This window comes from Bombus terrestris, chromosome 1, assembly GCF_910591885.1.
Source record: "Bombus terrestris chromosome 1, iyBomTerr1.2, whole genome shotgun sequence".
In the NCBI taxonomy this organism is placed as follows: domain Eukaryota; kingdom Metazoa; phylum Arthropoda; class Insecta; order Hymenoptera; family Apidae; genus Bombus; species Bombus terrestris.
Genome location: NC_063269.1, coordinates 7,553,956 through 7,574,387, shown reverse-complemented (window position 1 = coordinate 7,574,387; position 20,432 = coordinate 7,553,956). Strand labels below are relative to the sequence as shown.

General features: G+C 27.7%; 3 protein-coding genes across 16 annotated transcripts in view; all 3 read right to left on the bottom strand.

The window, feature by feature from the left end:
* Positions 1-1,225: 1,225 nt before the first annotated feature.
* On the bottom strand, positions 1,226-12,551 carry LOC100644474 (maternal protein tudor). Of its 6 annotated transcripts, none has more exons than XM_012310847.3 (8): positions 12,396-12,551; positions 11,203-11,905; positions 8,322-10,956; positions 7,849-8,245; positions 7,084-7,271; positions 5,212-5,379; positions 4,650-4,813; positions 1,226-4,215 (listed from the first exon to the last, which is right to left on the bottom strand). In XM_012310847.3, exons 2-8 carry the CDS (start codon positions 11,811-11,813, stop codon positions 1,293-1,295), a joined length of 7,086 nt encoding a protein of 2,361 aa, XP_012166237.1. In that variant the 5' UTR covers positions 11,814-11,905; positions 12,396-12,551; the 3' UTR covers positions 1,226-1,292. The 6 variants fall into 6 exon arrangements, with proteins under 6 accessions (XP_012166237.1, XP_012166249.1, XP_048262017.1 ...); XM_012310859.3 differs by lacking the exon at positions 12,396-12,551 and adding an exon at positions 11,982-12,329; XM_048406060.1 differs by lacking the exon at positions 12,396-12,551 and adding an exon at positions 11,982-12,329 and having other exon boundaries at positions 5,212-5,376.
* A 482-nt stretch (positions 12,552-13,033) lies between these two features.
* Positions 13,034-18,293, bottom strand: LOC100643144 (E3 ubiquitin-protein ligase RNF146). 3 transcript variants are annotated; one of them, XM_048414190.1, is made up of 5 exons: positions 18,041-18,293; positions 17,571-17,822; positions 15,679-15,966; positions 15,440-15,567; positions 13,034-13,655 (listed from the first exon to the last, which is right to left on the bottom strand). In XM_048414190.1, exons 1-5 carry the CDS (start codon positions 18,120-18,122, stop codon positions 13,593-13,595), a joined length of 813 nt encoding a protein of 270 aa, XP_048270147.1. In that variant the 5' UTR covers positions 18,123-18,293; the 3' UTR covers positions 13,034-13,592. The 3 variants fall into 3 exon arrangements, with proteins under 3 accessions (XP_048270147.1, XP_048270196.1, XP_048270128.1); XM_048414239.1 differs by lacking the exon at positions 13,034-13,655 and adding an exon at positions 17,205-17,261 and having other exon boundaries at positions 14,766-15,567; XM_048414171.1 differs by lacking the exon at positions 13,034-13,655 and having other exon boundaries at positions 14,766-15,567.
* LOC100643023 overlaps positions 18,225-20,432 on the bottom strand; it is a 51,921-nt gene continuing 49,713 nt past the window's right edge. For 5 of the 7 annotated variants that reach the window (XM_048412903.1, XM_048412926.1, XM_048412866.1 and 2 more), the window contains one exon: positions 18,225-20,341. In XM_048412903.1, coding sequence (XP_048268860.1) covers positions 20,213-20,341 — 129 coding nt within the window. In that variant the 3' untranslated portion in view covers positions 18,225-20,212. The remainder of the gene's footprint in view (positions 20,342-20,432) is intronic. The other 2 variants (XR_007226647.1, XM_048412983.1) reach the window with 2 other exon arrangements.

Below are 20,432 nucleotides of genomic sequence, written 5' to 3'. Positions count from 1 at the left end.
TCTTTCTATTCTTTTGTGTCAAACTTAATAAACATTTACTATTTATTGAGAAAGACTGAAACTACTCAGTTACGATACTCAAATTTTTATGATTTATTTAAATTTAACAACACCAGTTGGGTTGAAATATTATTTTATGTTTTCTTTCTAATTATTTTTAAAAGATGAAGAACACTATATAGTATGAAGTTTAGTAATTAATATTTATTTTTATTTCAATAAAAACTAAACAAAGAATTTAATTTTTTTTATCTTTTTTTATCATAAATTTGATATAATTTTATAAAATATCTATTGAATTATAGAATTTTTCCTTAAATCTATAATTAGTACCTTAATAATAGTAATAATAATAGTAATATATTTATATCATTATCTATATAGGCTCTAATAATTGTAATATATGAATAATTGTAATATTTTAAAGCGGAACTTAATTTTTTATTAAATCACTACAACATCTGCAGTTAATTTAATAAACTAAAAAAGTTACATAATTTATATTTTTTTGACCATTGAATATAGATGTATATAAATAAAAAAAGTAGAAAATTACATATTTTCCTATTAATAATTCAAAATCTAATTCAAAATGAATATTTTAAAGTATATAAATTTATATAATTTTTATATATTATATCAAATTTATATATGATTTTTTTAAATAGACACTTAGGTATCTAGACATATCTCTGAGATACTATTGACCTCTTTTTTATTTTATGCTAGAATACACTGTATTGGAACAGAAAAACAGTTTTGAATAAGTATACATCAAATGTATTCTTTGTTATTCTTTGGCGAAGTACCAGGAAATTATATTGCAATTAAAAAACAATATATATCGTAATTACTGTAAGAATATTCCATTATCATTTTTTATAAAAGTAGCTTCTTTTATAATATAAAAAAATTTCTACATTTTAATGTAATTTGATCAAACAATACAAACTACTGCTCTTAATTATGTACTAAAAAGATAAAAAATAGCATAAAAATAAAAATAATGTTTTATACTCCAGATTTCTATATTTAAAGCTGCAATATTCATTTAGGAATGTTGTCCTTTACTGAAAACTTCTGTTTTGTTTCTGGTAAAAGCACATTTTAATATTATTCTCTATGTATTTATGATAATCTTCGTATTTTTTTCATGCAAGATATTATTCATATAGACAAAAAGTTTTAAATTACACGTAGATCTCTCTAAAAAAAGACAACTAACCTTCATTTTGAAGAAGTAATTTTAGTATCATTCACAAGTAACAGCATAATAAAGTGTTTGTATATAATCATTCTGATATTTTAGGATCATTATCTTGGCTAGCAGTAATCTTTTCGGAAACTGTCACATCGATCAATGACTCATCATCCTGCCTATTGCTTACATCGGAGCAATCTTTAGAGTCTATTATATTAGCATTTAGTTCATCAATGTCTCGTGTATAACAGTCTTTGTTACTAGATTTTTTTGTTTCATCAATACTCAAGATGTTAGTTTCTTCTTTTAAAACACTTATGGAAGTATCTTTCCTTGTAGTTTCCTCTAGTGTTTCTATAGATTGTTCCCTCACAAATTCTTTTAAGTTGGATGTATTTCCATCTTTAACATTCTCAGAACACTGAATGTTTATATTTGGTTCACTTATTTTCATTTCAGTATTACATATTTGTGTATGTATGTATGTATCTTCATCTTCTCTTGGTTTATCCACTTTCATATTTTGGACTATTTCATCTACAGTAAGTTCTACAACAGAGTCAGTATTCAGACATGAATTATCTGTGCTTTCTTCTATTTTTTGATTTTGACTTTCACTATCTTCTGGTAATCTGTTTATATCTACGTTTTCTTCCTTGTTTCTTTCATTCACTTCTTTTATTACAGCATCTTCAGATATATTTTCCACAAATGGTATTAAAATATCAACAATATTTTTCCCATTTAAACTTAATTTAACATTGGGAAGATTACTGATATCATCAAGAATCTCGAACTGAAACATTGTTTTTCCATCTGCAGCAAGTTCTTCAAATATTTTGCAAGCATCTAAAGGCCAAGAATTTATATTGTTTGGTTTTCGCAGGCCACAACATTTCGATAAAGGAGGGATACTTATAACGTCTGCTGGTAACATTCGTGTTTCGTTTGTAATCGTTATGTTGCCATAATCTATACACAGAACTTCAGTACCTTTTCCAGAATGTGAAAGAATGTTTGCCCTGCGCCATTGACCAGTTTTTAAACATTTTGCAGCACAAATAGTACCAATGTCAAATATACTTAATGGAAGGAAACTAGGTGCTGCTTGTAATTTCTCTAATATTATGTTTAAGTCTTTAGTGTCGTTTTCTGTTCGAATCCAGAATTCATCAGGTGAATTAATGCAACTAACAAATACATTTGATGAATTTTCTTCACCCAAAGGAGATAATCGTTTCTCTGTGATGGGTGAATGACGTTCACAGAAGTTTGCAAGTATATCTGTTACATTTTTACCATCTAGTGTTAATTTTACCAATGATGTTTCACCTTCATTAATTATGTCTAACAAAAATATAGTTGCTCCATCAGCTGCTAGTGTTACAAATTCCTTACAAGCTTCTTCTGACCATTTCATAATCCCTTTTGGCATAATTAAAGAACATTTTCTTGATAGAGGAGGTATAACTGCAAGATCTGGCGGTATAGCACGTATTTCGGTTGAGGTAGCTGAATTTCCATAATCTATATATATAACTCGTGTAGCACTGTCACTGTGTGATACAACACGTGCCCTATACCAACATTCATCTTCAGGATATTTAGCAACACACAATAAATTTTCTTTAATTTCATCCACTTTGGGAAACATATGTGCTACAAGAAATCTATCAGTCAGAATTTCTAAATTACCAACAGATTTTTCTTCTTGAACCCAAAACTCACTTGGAGAGTTAATGTGACATACAAAAGCAGAATAGGGATCCAATTCAAGGTCAACTATTTCATCTATTAATTCTTCTTCTGTATGAATCTTTACCGCATAATGATCTTTGACTAACATTTCACTAACACTTTTACCATTTACTAACAAGTCTATTCGTTTTGGAACACTATTTGCTATTACTATGGCTTCCACAGAAGCATCATCATCTTTTACTAAACCTTCGAATTTTTTACAAATTGTAGAATTCCAATCTTCTGTCTCTGCAGGAATAACATCTAATCTGCATTTAATTGCATATCCTTTTATTTCTTTCCACGCATCTGACAACTCTCGGATCTTTCCAGATTTATTATTGATAATATCTGTATTTCCATGATCAATAAATCGAACAGTGGTGATATCTTCATCGGCATCGAGTACCTGTGCCCTATACCAATAATTATTTATAGTGTTCAAAACAATGCACAGACTTCCTTCTTCTAATATTCCATCTATCTCTGGAAATGAAAGTGCTTCATGTTGAAGTTGCATATGTTTACTATGAAAGTCTAGGATATCATCTGCATAGTGAAGCCAGAACTGACTAGGTGAATCTACATGACTTACAGAGACTTTATATTTATAACCCTCTGTCATATTATGAATTGCAGATTCTCTCAATCCATATATCTTCTGTTCTGATGTTAAATTAAGGGAACGGAATTTGCTACTGAACTTTTCTCCATTATGTAGCAATTCCACTACCCATTTTTTGTTAACATTATAAAAAACGCAAGTAAGAATTTTGTTTAGCAAATAATGTTCTAATGTATCTGATTGTTCAAATACTGTACCCTTAATTATTACTGATAGTGAAACATTAATAGCTAACTGGTGTGGTGTATAAAACTGTGAATCTAACACCATTACTCTATTATGGGGTACACAGATACAAGTGCCAAAATCAACGTAATTTATACAAACTCCATTCTCAGAATGACTTAGAATCTTAGCTCGATACCACTGGTCACTACTGCTTCTAACAGCGCATAAGCGACCCACCTTCGGTTTTAATAATTTTCCGGAAATAGGATAATACTTATTGAGTGCCTGAAGTAAATTTTTCTCCATTTGGTAGTTTTCAGTAAATTTTAGCCAGATACTACCAGAGTGATCTACATGTGCCACTATTACTTCTTGAGTAGAACTAAGAATAGGCAATGGACATATTGGTAATAATCTTTCATCTGACTTTTCGGAAATATTTATTTTATGACCATTTAGGTCAAATAATTTTACGATAAGTCTGCAAAAATAAAATTAAATTTTATGTACATAGAAAAATGAATAAAATCATAATTAGGATAGATAATTGCATTGTGATACTACCAAACTAAGTGAGTACAGTTTCTTTTAATTAAAATTTTGCAGAATTAGCATCATTACTATTCTTCAAACTCATATGCAGGATGGATATGAATTTGAAGGATTAATGATACATGAATCATTTATCATTAAAAATTTTAATTTACATTTAAAAAAAAAAGCATTGGTCAAACGACTACGAATGACTTCATTTTCTATTCACTTATTAGGGTAGCATCATATCGTAGATTTCTCTGTATTCACATTACCAATTTCTCTGAATTTTATAAAAGAACATGAAACAAAAATATATTTTGTTCATTACTAGAAAAATATTCTAATAACAATTTATAACAAGCTGAAGATTAAATTTACCTATTATTGTCAATTTCTTCCACATTTATAATTACTTCTTTTCCCTCAATAACTTCTTTGAATCTAGTATTTGTAGTATTTGTCTCAGAAATAGTATCTTTTACAAGGGAACATTCAATTGATTGATACTGCATTACAGAAAGTTCTCCTGGTAAAGCTAACACCTAAATTAATAAGTTATAATAATAATCAAAAGTTTTTATTAAACAAAGATGATGTAAAAGCAAATAATGTAAGGATATTTTTATTATACTGAATATATCATACTAAATATTTCAAATATTTAATCAAGCGCATTGGTTAGTATTAAGCAATATACTATTAATTTAAAGATTTATCCTTAAGAAATTAATAATCTTAACATAAATAAAAACTACTTTAGTTCTACTATAAATCTTTAATTCGCTAAAATGAATTGTATTATTGCATTAACATTCTTCAATGCAGCAAGTATGGTATTAAGTAACTTTTACTCCTAGCAATGTTACATTATCTATACATAAATTGAATTTATCATTTGCATTGATCTTGCTTTTGTATTTTTCTTTTTTGCAAAACTCACACTATCTGACAGAATTTCATGGTATGCTCCAGTATCAATGAATTTTACGTTAAAGCCTGTGGATTGTGAATGGCTATTGATTACCGCCCGTCTCCAAACTCCATTTGAATAAACCAAACAACCTGTGCCTGGGCATATCTCATGGGTTGATAATCGTTGCATCACCTGCTATTGTCATATTTATCCTTACCAATATTGTAAATGTACTTAAATTTTTATGCACAAGTTTAATTTTAAAAAATATTATAATGATATTAGTTTCATACTACCCTTGATATGACCTTCAATTAAAATTATTTTGATAAATAAATAATTTTTAGCTTAATTTTTTATAGAGACTTGAGATATAAATAGAGATAAGTTACTTATTAAATATAATCTTATTTTTATTAGTATCAAAATACTACACATTGCAGAAATGATTAGATATATGTATTCAACATATCTATAAAAAAAATAAAAAATTAACATGCAATGTTAGACATAACAGAATAAGGAGAATGAAATATTTACTTCTATTAACATAGTAAATTATGAATGTATTGTGTAAGTGATAGAAATAAAAATAACAACACAAAAACATTAATTAACAAAAATATTGATTTTAAAAATACATACAGTTTATTATGTAAAATAAATATATTTAAAGTTAAAAATATCTAAATATTTATTCTTGTAAAAAAAAATAAAAATTTTAAAATACACAAAATGCTAAAAGTTAGAATAAAATTTTCTAAATAAATTTGAAATGAATTTTGTATTTATACTATTAATGTGCTCAACATGATTTCATATATTTGTTTTAATATAAGTATTCTAATAATAAGTAGTGAATATAATGCAATTCTATGATTGTAGTACTGCACAAAATACATAAACTTACCTCTTCTTACTTTATAAAATACATTTTATTTACAAATTATTAATCAAATACAGGTCCATTAATCAAAATATAAAATGGCAGAGATATTACTGTGTATGATAAATGTATAAACATATTAAATACACTGAACACATAACTTGGTAGAAGAAAATGTCAGTACAGCACAAGGAAGATGAATTTTACTTTGATTAAGTTATTAATACCATACATCGTGCAATAAAAGACAATAACAAAGGACATATGATTAGAATAATGAAGATTAGTAATAGATTGTTAATACAGTAATTGCATAGTTTCTCTTATAATAATTTTTGTTAGTTTGAGGATTAGTTTGTTATGATCTTTTCCAATTTTTTAATATCACAATCAAAGGTACATAATAAAAAGGAACAATTGCAATAGTAATTAAACCATTTCAATTAATTATTAGCATAAATATTAATAATAATCATGTATCAGTACAAATAGTTCGTAACTCATGCATTAAAATATGTACTATTCAAATTTTAATAACATAATTAAGTTAATTTTATGTTTAAAGCATTTTTTAAACAATTTTTTGTTTAAAGATATTTTTCTCTCAATTTTATAAATTTAATATTTTAACTAAATTTAGAAAGATTATAATATTTCTTATTAACAGATGTATAAATAAATTAGATCTACTCAACAATAATTTTTACATATCAGTAACTTCCATGCATCAAATATAAAATTAAACCTGCATTTATCTATTCATCTTACACTGCAAGTACATGAGTACTATGTACTTGCAGTGTAATATAATAGATAAGTACATAATTATAAAAAATGATTAAATATAATGTAATCGTGAAAAAACGGATAATACAATAGATAGATACATACATATACATAGATAGATAGATACATAATCATAAATAATGTACTCATGCAATATCTACTTAGATTACTATTCATATTTTTATTTAATAATGTAATTAAACATATTTGCATGTGTGTAAACGTACCTCAGGATTTTTGTCAGCCATGTATGTATTAATTATATCTTGACATTCAGTAGCTGAAGGTAATTGTACATAGAATTCTGATATATCTCGAACACTTGAAACTTTTACTCGAAGTGCTTGACCATTTAAGAGATTTATATCTACTCTTTTTATGTTAGATTTAATTATTGATGTTGAAGTATTATTATCTGAAAGTAAAATAATGCTACATATTATATACTTCTTGGTTATTATTAAAATTAATCATATGTAAGTATGTTTAATCATGTTTTACATTTTTGTTCATGAAACATATTTAATCGTTTTTACTTATTCTTTTTAATACATATCTTCTTCTAAAATGCAAATTGAAATAGGATTATACTTTTTGTAATTTTTTATTATGCTAAAATCTTAAAATAAGATTCACTGTTATATTAATCAATTATTTCATATGTTATTTGTATTAGTTCTATTATTAACATTTAATATATGTGCGTACGTTATATATATAAAATTGTAAGAGGTACACTTTTATAAAATAAAATTATATAATTATATCGTTACATTTAAAAAAATATATTACAAAATATAATATTTGTTTAATATTTTTCATTAAAGATTCTTTTGCCTACTTTTAAAAAGAAAACGAATTATTTAATTTTATTTTTAGAAACTGTTTAAATCAGATATAAATAAGTTATAAAACAGATATATAAAAAATTATCTTAATAATGTATTAATGTTTAAAAAAAATTATCTTAACATCAACATCTGATTTAGTACCTGAATTGGATAGTGATGCAAGATTTAGTTTAGCTAACATCTTAGCTATATCATTTCCGTCATTAATTAACGATATTAAATATTTATTATCTTTTTTCTCGTGAAAAACACATGTGCAATTGTCAACATTAAAACAATTATCAATTGCTTTTGTATCTGCTTCAGACCAATCAAAACCATTTAGTGGAGCAACATTTAGCAATGAACATTGGACAGCTTGTTTAGGAAGACGTGTTAATTCCTTTTCTACTGGATAAATGTTCTGAGGACTAACTATAGCACTATTTCCAAAATCTATGTACTGAACAAGATGACCATTTATTTTATTTAATTCAACGATTTCTGCACGATAAAAAGCTCCGTCGTCAGAGAATATTGCTATTACTGGAGATCCAACCTAAAGATATTTATAAAAACCTGTTAATAATATATGTAATAATGGAAATTTTAGATCATCCAAATCAAATAATCACCTGTAACTTATGTGGAATTGGTTTCTTACTAGCATATATCCTCTGAATTTCATTCATCATAAACTTAAATTCGTTTTCGTTATCGAGTATTTGACAATAAAAATCATTGGGATTTGTAAACCATGTAATAATCACGTCTTTTTTAGTTCCAGATGCATATGGAATTGTAGTCCATTCAGTTATGTTTCCTTTTATTAGGTCGATATCCTTACAAAATTCTCTATTTATGAAAATCTCTGTTTGCTCATCATCAGTCATTCTTTTCAGTAAGACACTGTACATACCATTTTCTTCACTTATAAATTCTGCTTCTACTGTTTTATTAATAACTAAATTCTCGAAAGCTTTTGTTTTGTTTGAATCAAGATTATCATCCTTTACACCAAATAGTTTACAATGTATAGCTTGTATTGGGAGTTTCAAAAATTCCTTTTCTATACATTTAATTTTACTACATTGAACTGTTTCTGTATTGCCATAATCTATGAATTGTACAGTTGCATTATAATCGGTATTGGATATGATTACAGCTCTATACCATTTTAGGTCTTTTGAATATTGAGCAACGCAATATGCGCCATTATACATGTTAGATTCTAGTAGTAACCTTCCTCCATCTTGATATATTGATGCAATATTTTCCATCATAGATTCTAAAGCAACATAATCAGTATTTAATTGTACAAAAAAGTCACAGAGACTATTTATAACAACTACTTCACAAGGTTTTATAATTCCAGTAGCTATAGTATGATGTGGAATATGAATTGCAGTATGTTTCACAGTACTTCGTCCTTTTTCATCACAGGTATAATTAGCGATGCTTGGCCTATTTTGTACAAGCCTATATCCTTGTCCTTTTCTTTCGCTATTTGTCTTCCCACTTTTATATTTTCCGTCGTTATTTCTATCATTGGATTTGTTACTTTGCATTGTTTCAGAAATGCCTCCACGTCTAGAATAACTACCACGATTAGTATTACTTTTTCCATGTTTGGTATTGCCCTTACATGATGTATCCGAAGCTCTATTTCTATTACCTCTGGTACCTTTCCCGATTTTAGACGAATCATTACCATCATGTTTATTGCTCCATTTATCTTTTGTACTACGATTATTAGGAGACTCATCTCCATTAAATCTTTCATTTTGTGAATCATCATGATCAAAATTACTTGATTCAATTTTACAAATATTAAACTTATTCACTTCTTTATCAGTACTATCGTAATGTGTTTGATGCAGTGATATTGATTGATTCTGTTTATGACATTTATTTATATCCTCATTTTCTTTAGTTTTCAAAATCAGTTTAAAAGAGTACTGATTTTTTACATGTTCAACTGGAACTATATGAAACAATTCAGAAAGAATATTCATGTTATGCTCTTTTTCATACAAATCCACCATTAGACCATTAGAAGTTATATCTATAACTTTTATATGGAAGCGTTTCTCCAAAGTGTACGACTCAAACCGATCTTGAGTTTCTTGAGTAGGTTCAATCACTCGATGACCATGCAAAGTACATTTTATAGCTTGTGCTGGCAATATTTTGACTAAGTCGGCACGAATTGAACGAAGAGACTTTAAAGTTACAGTTTCTTCATTACCATAGTCTACATATAAGACTCTTATTTTATCTCCATTTATGTTTAGAATCCGTGCTCTATACCAGTGATTATCATATAAAGCAGCACAAGGAAGACCAACCTTTAATTCTGCTAGACTTAAAGTAGGTGCATTTTTACAAAAATCCGCTAAATTATTCATTACTAATTCAAGAGATGGTACATAATCCTCAAGTCGTACAAAAAATCTTTTATAAGATTCCACAAACGAAACATAGACATTTACTATGTCTCCTACAGATAATGATTTCGGTGTTTGGTATGTAAAACAATTTATAGATTTCAGCATAAGTGGAGGTGGAAATGCTTGTCTAAGAAGGTCTTTTATGTTTTTTCCATTATCATATAATTCTCCATATTGTACTAAAGGTGGTCCCTCTGGTGGGCAGACATGCAAAACAAGGAGCTTTCCTGCTAGTACTTGTTTAAAATATTCTTTCATTGTAGCTGTAACACTTAATTCGTGTACACCGCTTAATGTGAACCGAATAGAAAGCACTCTAGGATTAATAAAGTGAGGCGGTAACTTGAAAATATCTGTGTATGGTAACACTTCCGTGTGACCAAAATCGACATAGTAAAGTTTACACTTATTTTCCATAACAGACATTACAACAGCTCTGCATAACACCTTATCTCGCGTATAACGACCTAGACATACTGATCCAGGTAATGGAGGTTCTTGTAACGGCTCTAAAGGATGATTGTTAATATCTCTCATGAGTACGTGCAATATCTGGGTGGTACTTTGAAGTTGCACAGAAAACTTATGTGGACCATCTTCTACAAATGAAACATATACATCATGCTTTGATGATACATCCAAAACGCGAGACTTAAATACAAGAGTTTCTTGAACAGAGGCGTGCTTCATATGTTTTTGCTGAGCTGCACAGCATGAACAATCATTTTGTTGAAATTCTTGAACTTCATTTTCAGCAGAATGTAATGAACCCAGATTTTTTTCATATAATAGCAATTCAGGGTCTGTTATACCTCTTGAACTAGAAAGATATATAAAAGTTTTAATAAGAGTAATGTCTATAAATTCTTCCAAATTCCCAGTAACATTTTATTAAGTATAAATAAATATAATTTAATAAATAATATGAAAGTCAATATTTTAAACTTATAATTGATAATAAAATGCGAAATTATGAGTGACACAAACATAAGATTATGAATAATAATTACAAAAACAATATGATACAGAAATATTTATTTTATAGACATCAAAAAAAAGTAAATACCTATACATTTCTAGCAATGTTGCCTTTTTTGCTATGAATCTCCTGATTAACATTTCACTGAAATCCTCATCATTGTACACAAGTTTAATAAAATTATCGCTATTGGTTATGGTATGAATCACAATTTTATATTCATTGTACCTTAGAGTCTTCTGAATTGACTCAATTACTTCGTTAGACCAATGATCATTTGTAGGTAATAAATGCATTAATGTAAATTGAAACGCCACAGGTGGAAAAGATTGTAAAGATTCAGAACCAGGTATATCGTCAAGTAAATGTATTTCTTGTATTGGCAATAATTCAAGATTGCCATAATCGATGAAATGCAAAAGCACAGTATTATCAATATTATTTATATGCTTTATTCTTGCTCGGTAATATCCTTCATTTTGAAATTTAGCACAGCAAAGAGCATTTATGCGCAAACTGTCTGACTGAGTTTTAACACAGTTTTGACGTCTAGTAAATTGTTCAACAAGGGGTAAAATCATACGTTCTACACATGTTGCAGAATTTTTATCAATTTGACCCCATATTCTGAGGAATGTATGACATGGTTCAATATGAGTCACAAAAATAATCAATTCTGAATTTTGTTTTATGTTCATTGTGTTATATAATTTTTCGTATAATAAAAATTTGTATTTTTTTTATATATTTTTTTAATTTTTATTTCATTAAATAGGTGAACTTGTGTAATCTGAAATACAAAACTTTTGTTAGATACCTCAAAAGTAATTTTACTCAATCCTAACCGTTATCGGAAAGTAGGTCACCTTAGCCACGACTTATTAAATAATGAGATCGGAGGATTATGTGATCATAATTATTTATGTTCTTATATATCTTTCCTAACGGCATTACTTCTTATGTATATAATTTTAAAAGTTACCGATATAAACAATTTTTTTTATTTTTACCATATTGTATCAAAGGGTATCACGTAACCGTTTCATATTCTATTAAATTGTTTGATTCCTTACTCATTTGAATATAATATAATAAAAATTTACATAAAACTTCTTTTCACATATGCTACTGTTTGTTCTATTTGCAATATTAAATATGTAGATCACATTCACCAATTGCAAATGTACATACACCTAAACCGATATTCTTTATATGATACTGCGTATAAAAAAAGGTATATCAATATTACAACTAAATGTAAAGCTACATGTAATACAAACCTCACAATTAGGGTATCAAAGACGTTTTTTTTAATTCATTTCACTAGAAATTAAATAATCATTAGCTTTTCCACAAAATTTCTCTTTCACATACAGCGTCAGAATCTGGCGGCTGACCGGCTTCTTGTTACGCCCACGGAAGTTTTCTTGAACACCATTTTGAAATGATTAGATAGTGCGAAAATTTAAATTATATGCCGTTTAAGATACGTTCTATACATTTAATACTGTCAAAAAGGATATAAGTGAATTTTAATTTAATATTCTTTTCAAATATGCATATTAACATTTACTAAATATATTAGTATAATTGTGAAAATAGTAATCTTTATTTATAAAATTCCTTATAAATATTTTTATTACATTTTTAAATAAAATATTACGGTGAAATATTAATTGTTCATGAAAAATATGTTAATATTATCATATATGTGTGTTACTAGAAATAAATATGACAACTACGTAATATACATACATATATATTTATATATGCATATATACTTTTCTATATGCTACTATACATATATATAAAAGCATATATTTTTAATTCTTAAGAACCATTACAATACATGTTTTTAAAAATTATTTTTACAAAATTGCATTACATAATTTTTTTATAAAATATACACCATTAAAAACTAAAATCTTCCATAATTTAAATAATTTTGCAAGGCTATCAAAATATTTTCTTTAAGTAACATTATTATAATTACATCAGATAAGGAAAATTCTCCTGTCTCTATCAGAACTATATTTGTATATAATTTGCACATGATTTTAGTCAAGTTTTAAAGCTTTTTTGACAATCTCATCAAAAGTACATAAAATGTATTTAATCCCTAAATAGAATATCTATATGTTGTGTAGGAATTTAATCAAACTGATGTTGATTCAAATGTTAATTCGAATATAAGTACATGTAATTGATATCATAATACTATACTATATCATAATATTGACATAATAAATATGAAGTATACGATAGTAGATGATGTTAAAAGATCGATAGAAAATTATATTTTACAAATTCAAATAGATAATATTACAGATCTTACTCTTATTTTTTTAAGATCTGTAAAAAAGTTTTCAGTTGCCGCAAATTCTCGGCACAATTTATGTACTTCAGAACAATGTCTTGTTTATATGTATTTGAACATGCTGAAATGCATGTATGCGAAATTACTTATATTAGTCGTTTCAGCAATTCTGGCAATCTATTCCTCCTGTGACCAGACCAAGTTGCACTGCGACGCAAGCCCACTAGGTGTTGGTGCGACATTATAACAGAGAAAAGTAGTTAGAAAATTCATTTAATCTTTTATTTTTTAAAAAAGAACGAGTGAAGCAGAGTTAAAACATCACAATTTCGGAAAAGGGACACTTGCATTACATCATATTTGCGGTTCGTTACGAAAATCATAATAAATTATCAATCATTCAAATCACTGTTAAACAAGAAAGGAAATAAACTCTCGAATCACTCGTTATGATTTACAGCTTCAAAGCTATAATTAAGTTCCTGATTGTCAAATTATTGTAAGCAATGAGATATGTAAATCTTCTCAACTGTTTTTTAAATACTACATACTGCGTTTGAACATATTAAATTTGAATGAAATCTGATACTAAAATAATTAGCGATTTACATCTATGATGAAAGAGAAACTTAATGTTATATGAAATTTGATGCACAGCAGTATGGTTTTAGTCTAGAAAGAACGAATCTGTCTTATTTTATTTAAAAAGAAATAAGAATTTGAAGCACAATATTATCAGAAAAGTAGTAATATATTTTGTAATTCGGTAAATATAACAAAAAAATAAAAGAATAAAAGTACAAGAAAGTACCTAACATATGCTCTATTTTTATTTTTATCATGAAAAATCGAACATTCTTATGTAATATATCTAAAATTAATTATTTATTTCATATTACACATATCCCTTTTTTTTTTTTTTATTAAGAGATTATTATATATTTTTAATTTCCGCTCTTTATAATATTTGTAAAAATATTCAAATAAAAGTTTGCATAATTATTTTAGTATTTATAATTTCTTTTTACATCTAATTTTTAAATACTGGAGGTGTAAAAACTATTCGGTAAAAAATATTTTTATATTACTAGAATCGATGATAGTATTATCATCATTATAGTAAAATTATCTACAATGCACGAGAAACGCTATGATTTTTTAACAAATGTCCAGTTTATTTTTAACGATAATATTAACAAGTTGAATGAAAATTATGTTACTTTTCGATGTGCATCAATTTAAAAGATTAATATAAGAAATGCTGATAACAAATGCATAAAAGATGGCAGTGCGCTAATTATATCGAATATATAAATAAGAAAATATTACTAAGTTTCAGAATATATTAACATTTTATGTGCAAAAACAGTAGATTATTGTTATTTTTTAAGATACAAATAAATTTTAAATATTCTTAATTACTCTCAATAACCTAAAGTTACGACATAACATAATTTACAACAATTATGAAAATTACATAAACATGAATTAAGTAGAATCAACATTAAAGTACAGGAACATGGAATGATATTTCTTTCCTGGAGAACATTTTTTAAGGAGATGGTAAAAAGTGTAAAATTACTAATATATACATTTATAAAGCCTGAACATTCGTAATATGCAAAAGAATATTTAAAATGATCATCCACTGAATATTTAGTTGTGAAAGACTTAATTGTACTTAATTGTTTTGTTTTTAATAAGCATCACAGAGCAATGTACAGATTGCATGTCAGTACATTACATATATAAATGTTCTGCATCTTTGAACATGTACATGAGTTTATCATACTATATTTTTCATTTAATAGGATGCACATTTATTTCAATAAATTAAACTTTTTAAAAATGATCTTCATTTGATGAATAGGAAATATTAGATGTTTGTAGTCATTATAATGTAGGATGAGTGGAAGGTGATTCACTTCCTTCATCTTCCTCTAATTCATCATCTGTATCTGAAGATAAATGTTCTCTCAGAACTAAGGAACGCATTTGTTCTAATACCTGATGTAAAGAGTCTCTTTGTTCCATTCTGTCATTTAGAGGTGTAGCATCACCACTTGCTGTTCCACCAGCTGGTGTTTGTGGTGTATTACTTGGAGGTACTGGAGTATTTGTACCATCTCCGGTGCCTTTAAACAAAAAGTTACATTACCCATATATATAATGCTAATAATCATTACAAAGCTCTTACAAGTACAATTAAAACTTCAACAAACAACTGGTTTTAGTAATTATTATACCCATATCATCACTTGCAGGACTAGCTGGTCTTTCTGCTCCTCTTACTTCCCTAGTGATTTCTTCGTCTTGATTAATTAATCTTAAACCTGCTACTCCTTTTTTTGGTACATTATATAAATCACGTTTAATTTTTCTTCGTCTAGAAGGATCATTTCTACGTAATTGGAGCATTGAACCAAAATCAGCAATATAAAGAAATCCTGCGATCAATAATTCACAATTCCGTTTGCCTTGTTTATATGCAGTTTCTAATTCATGACTTGTACGTTGATCATATTGCCACCAACCTGTAACAATGTAATTCAAAATTACACAAGTTATGTTGTCTATAGAATCAAAATCAGAGTTAGAGTCAGAGTCAGAGTCAAAGTCAGGGTCAGGGTGAGTGTGAGAATCAGAATCAGAATCAGAATCGGAGTCGGAGTTAGAGTCAGAGTTAGAGTCAGAGTCAGAGTCGGAGTCAGAATCACAATCAGAATCAGAATCAGAATCGGAATCAGAATCAGAATCGGAATCGGAATCAGAATCAGAATCGGAATCAGAGTCAGAATCGAAATCAGAGTCAGAATCGGAATCGGAATCGGAATCGGAATCGGAATCGGAATCGGAATCGGAATCGGAATCCGAATCCGAATCCGAATCCGAATCCGAATCCGAATCCGAATCCGAATCCGAATCCGAATCCGAATCCGAATCCGAATCCGAATCCGAATCCGAATCCGAATCCGAATCCGAATCCGAATCCGAATCCGAATCCGAATCAGAATCAGAATCAGAATCAGAATCAGAATCAGAATCAGAATCAGAATCAGAATCAGAATCAGAATCAGAATCAGAATCAGAATCAGAATCAGAATCAGAATCAGAATCAGAATCAGAATCAGAATCAGAATCAGAATCAGAATCAGAATCAGAATCAGAATCAGAATCAGAATCAGAATCAGAATCAGAATCAGAATCAGAATCAGAATCAGAATCAGAATCAGAATCAGAATCAGAATCAGAATCAGAATCAGAATCAGAATCAGAATCGTAATCGTAATCATAATCATAATCATAATCAGAATGATTACATAAACAAATGTTAAGTGTTTCAGCTGGGGAATTTACAAAGAAAAATAACTTGTATTCTGGAATACAGAAGTTTTATTACAAATATACATGGAAACTAAATTGTAATCCTTTTATAACAAAATAATGGAAATCTTTATACTTTTTACATAATACAATATTTTACATGAAAATTTATAACAGGTATATTGTGCATAATACTATAGATAGTTCTATGAATGGTTATATAAGGTATAAATACAATCAAAAATACTTTATGCCAATCATATTTAAAAAGATATAAAAGATGCAATTACAATTTATTTTATTCCTGAAACACCCTTGCAAGGTGCATCTTTTCTATCACGCTTAATATTACGTTTATAATGTGGTTGATATTTTCTGTACTGACAATTGTTTTTAAAGTCAATTATATAAAGCATGCCACAAATTAAAATTTCACATTGGGTGCTACCTAGGTTGTAAATAGCTTCCAAATCCTGGCTAGTCCTTGAATCATATTTCCACCAACCTATGAAGGGGTATGATATAAACTTCTCTATACTTCATCACATGTTTTTAACAAATAATGAAGTTATTTACTTTTTACCTTTAACGTTCTAGTAACATTGATTTTATTTGTAATTTGAAGTATATTACCTTATTATCTTAATAATTTACTTCTTTAACTCATGTTTTTATATCTTTGTGCATAACATCTATGATATACATATATGTATATTTGTGTAGATATATTTATATTTAATAAATTATATTTATAAGAATTATCTTATCTGTAGCTAAAAAATAAAATAAATTTATGTAATAAAAGATACTGTACCATTTCTACCTTCGTAAAACCATTGGTATTCTTCTTCAAAATGTTCTGATTCCTTTTGTGCTTCATCTACTTCTACCAGCTGTGGTCTATTAAGAAAATCAGGAGGAATTTCTTGACGACACATGGGACATCTTTTGCTTTGATTCGCAACACCTTTGACACAAAGGTAACAATATATATGATTGCAAGGTAATCTTGCAGGATATATACATGGTTGAAGGCAGACTGCACATTCTAAGACTGTTGTTGAACCTAAAAAAGTTCATTTGTAAATAATGTTATAATAATAAAGACACTTGTTTGAGTAATACATGTGACAATTTTTCAATTACGTACAACCGAAATATAATTAATTTAAATAGAACGAAATATTTTTAATATATTATTATGAAATTAATCAATAATAGCTTATACATGTTAACAGAAGTGATAATGGGTTCAATACTTTCGAAACTATTTCAAAACTATACCTTCTTTTTCGTCAGCCTCCTTCTCTTTATCGTTAAGTGTGCTACTTGTTTCTTCCTGCGAGTGAAGTTTCGCTTGAGCCATAATTGCAAACAAATTTAATTCTTCATTAAACGAAATGAAAAACCTTGTGGATAGTAACACACATCATGTCAACGTTAAAAGAATTAACAGATAACGAGTTTACCTTAAGCCATCTTCGTTGTTTATGACAGGTCAGGGGTTCTGAATTATAAAAACAAGTGAATGGATGTTTGAGAACCCCTTACATTCATTGCTTACTTCGTATTACGAAATTCATAAAATACGTAGATTGTAGCATTGTTGTAGCACATAAGGATTAATTTAAATATTAAACTTTTAGTATTTAAAAAGTAGCAGGACAAATCAACAAAAGCTTATATACAGCAAACTTCTATTTTTTATTGAGATATAGTCATTATTGATCAATGTTTATTTTTATCATATTTATATATATCAGCTTATATATATATTCGTTATATTCGAAACAATTTGTGTATTATAAATATTTTTCAAATATTTATTGATTACTATTTAAATTTGATACACTGATGTTTGATATACCTGTTTATGTCACGCGAGAGAAGGTCTGATAAAATTATTTGTCATTTCTAATTTATATCTCAATTTTAAAATTATCGAATATATAATTGTATAATTTATAATGTAATTGTAACTATATTTGGTGAAGTTGTAGGAGTGCTACTTTCTCTCTGATTTTGATACTTTTTGAATATGTTTAAAGTGCAACATTTTGAACAACTTGTTTCTATACATATAACTGGCAGTCAGTTTTAGTTTCTAAGATATTCGCAAAAAAAACTCCCATTTCAATATATTTTTGTCTATAGTTGTGCGTTTTAGTGACTGCGTATACGTCAGAAGAATGGTTTTAATTTTCTTAGTATTTAACATTTTTTAAATATCATTTATTATGTTTAGTAAATTTTGTAATTCATGTTTAATTATTGGTAAATGTACAGATCGAACCTAACCTTTTCGATATTGATGACTTTTTAATATGTGACAAGGATAAACAAAAAACTATCGATATCATACAGTACCTGTACTTGTACATGTATAGATATATCTATTTTGGTAGAAAAAATATTGATTTTTTTAAAACAAATCTATTTGTATTTATTATTGTTTCTAGCTGACACATGAGTAATGAATATGGTAAATAAGGAACAATATTGATCATGCTGTAATATACAGCATGCAAATAAGTATATTTGATTTTTATTGAATGACGGATTTAAAATAACAATTATGTGTCTAAAACCAATCTCAATATAAATATACATCTATATACAAAACATATGGCTTAGGTCTTAAATAAAATTATTGTACAATATACAATTTCAAGTTTGTGTGTTAGACGCCATAAAATATTGTTAATTATTTTTCAAGGAATAGTTATATACTATATCTAGTAGATTAATTAATTTATATATAAATCATTACCAAGCTTGATTTTACGGAACATTTGGCAGTTTCTTAGTTCTCGTAAACCGTAAGGGTACAAAATATAATAACCCTATTACCTCATTTTTTAAATTATGTACATTATTATCAATTTATTTTCGGGAAAGTTAAATGTCTTTATAAAAATACATAGAAATAAAAGCTCGATTCGTACTGCAGTATTTGATATAATCTGATAAAAAGTACCCAATACTACACCGGTCAGTATCACAGCTACTCTCTGTTCTTTTAGCTTCAATGCAAATGTTAAATAGTCCTACGCGTGGGTAATTACTCATTCGGTATACATGTAGTTGCGGCATCCGGGAGAAGGGAAAAACAGAACAATTTGTGACGTTATATAATGTTGTACAACGTGTTGGCTACAGCGACGTAGGAAACTTAAGTTTCTGCAACGTACTGTAACCGAACGCAAAATAGTCTGCGCACGGCAAGAGTTAGATTTTCATATTACTCATTGATACGTACCACCAATGAGCAGAGGAAATCTTTTGGTCCAACACATATATTCTCCTTGATAAATCACTGCTAATTCATCTGGAGATCATACGTCATTTTAATCGATTGCACGAACTTATTCGTGCGTGTTTAGGAATCACAATCACCTTTAAATAATACCTGTAAATTTAGATTCTACTTTTATATTTAATCATGTCGTTTCTTCATCAATTTCTCGCGACACCGCATATCATGATATTTGGCAGCGCTCCACGACGTTTACGCCATGCACCAAGAGATTGTGCGTGTGTTTGTAACGTCCTACACCACCTCTTTGTTCTGGCGCCATCTTCGGCCTGCAATATAATATTTGTTGTCAATGAAACAATGATTATTGAGAAAATATAATATATAAAAATTCTATCTTTATCTTTTATAAATAATAAA

Coding starts and splice junctions, on each gene's coding strand:
- LOC100644474 (XM_012310847.3), bottom strand. CDS start 11,813: ATGAACATAAAACAAAATTCAGAATTGATTATTTTTGTGACTCATATT. Junction 10,957..11,202: donor ACATTGCTAGAAATGTATAG/GTATTTACTTTT, acceptor ATATCTTTCTAG/TTCAAGAGGTATAACAGACC. Junction 4,814..5,211: donor ATGAAATTCTGTCAGATAGT/GTGAGTTTTGCA, acceptor TTATTAATTTAG/GTGTTAGCTTTACCAGGAGA.
- LOC100643144 (XM_048414239.1), bottom strand. CDS start 18,122: ATGGCTCAAGCGAAACTTCACTCGCAGGAAGAAACAAGTAGCACACTT. Junction 17,823..18,040: donor GGAGGCTGACGAAAAAGAAG/GTATAGTTTTGA, acceptor GAACTTTTTTAG/GTTCAACAACAGTCTTAGAA. Junction 15,568..15,678: donor TCCTGCAAGTGATGATATGG/GTATAATAATTA, acceptor TTTTGTTTAAAG/GCACCGGAGATGGTACAAAT.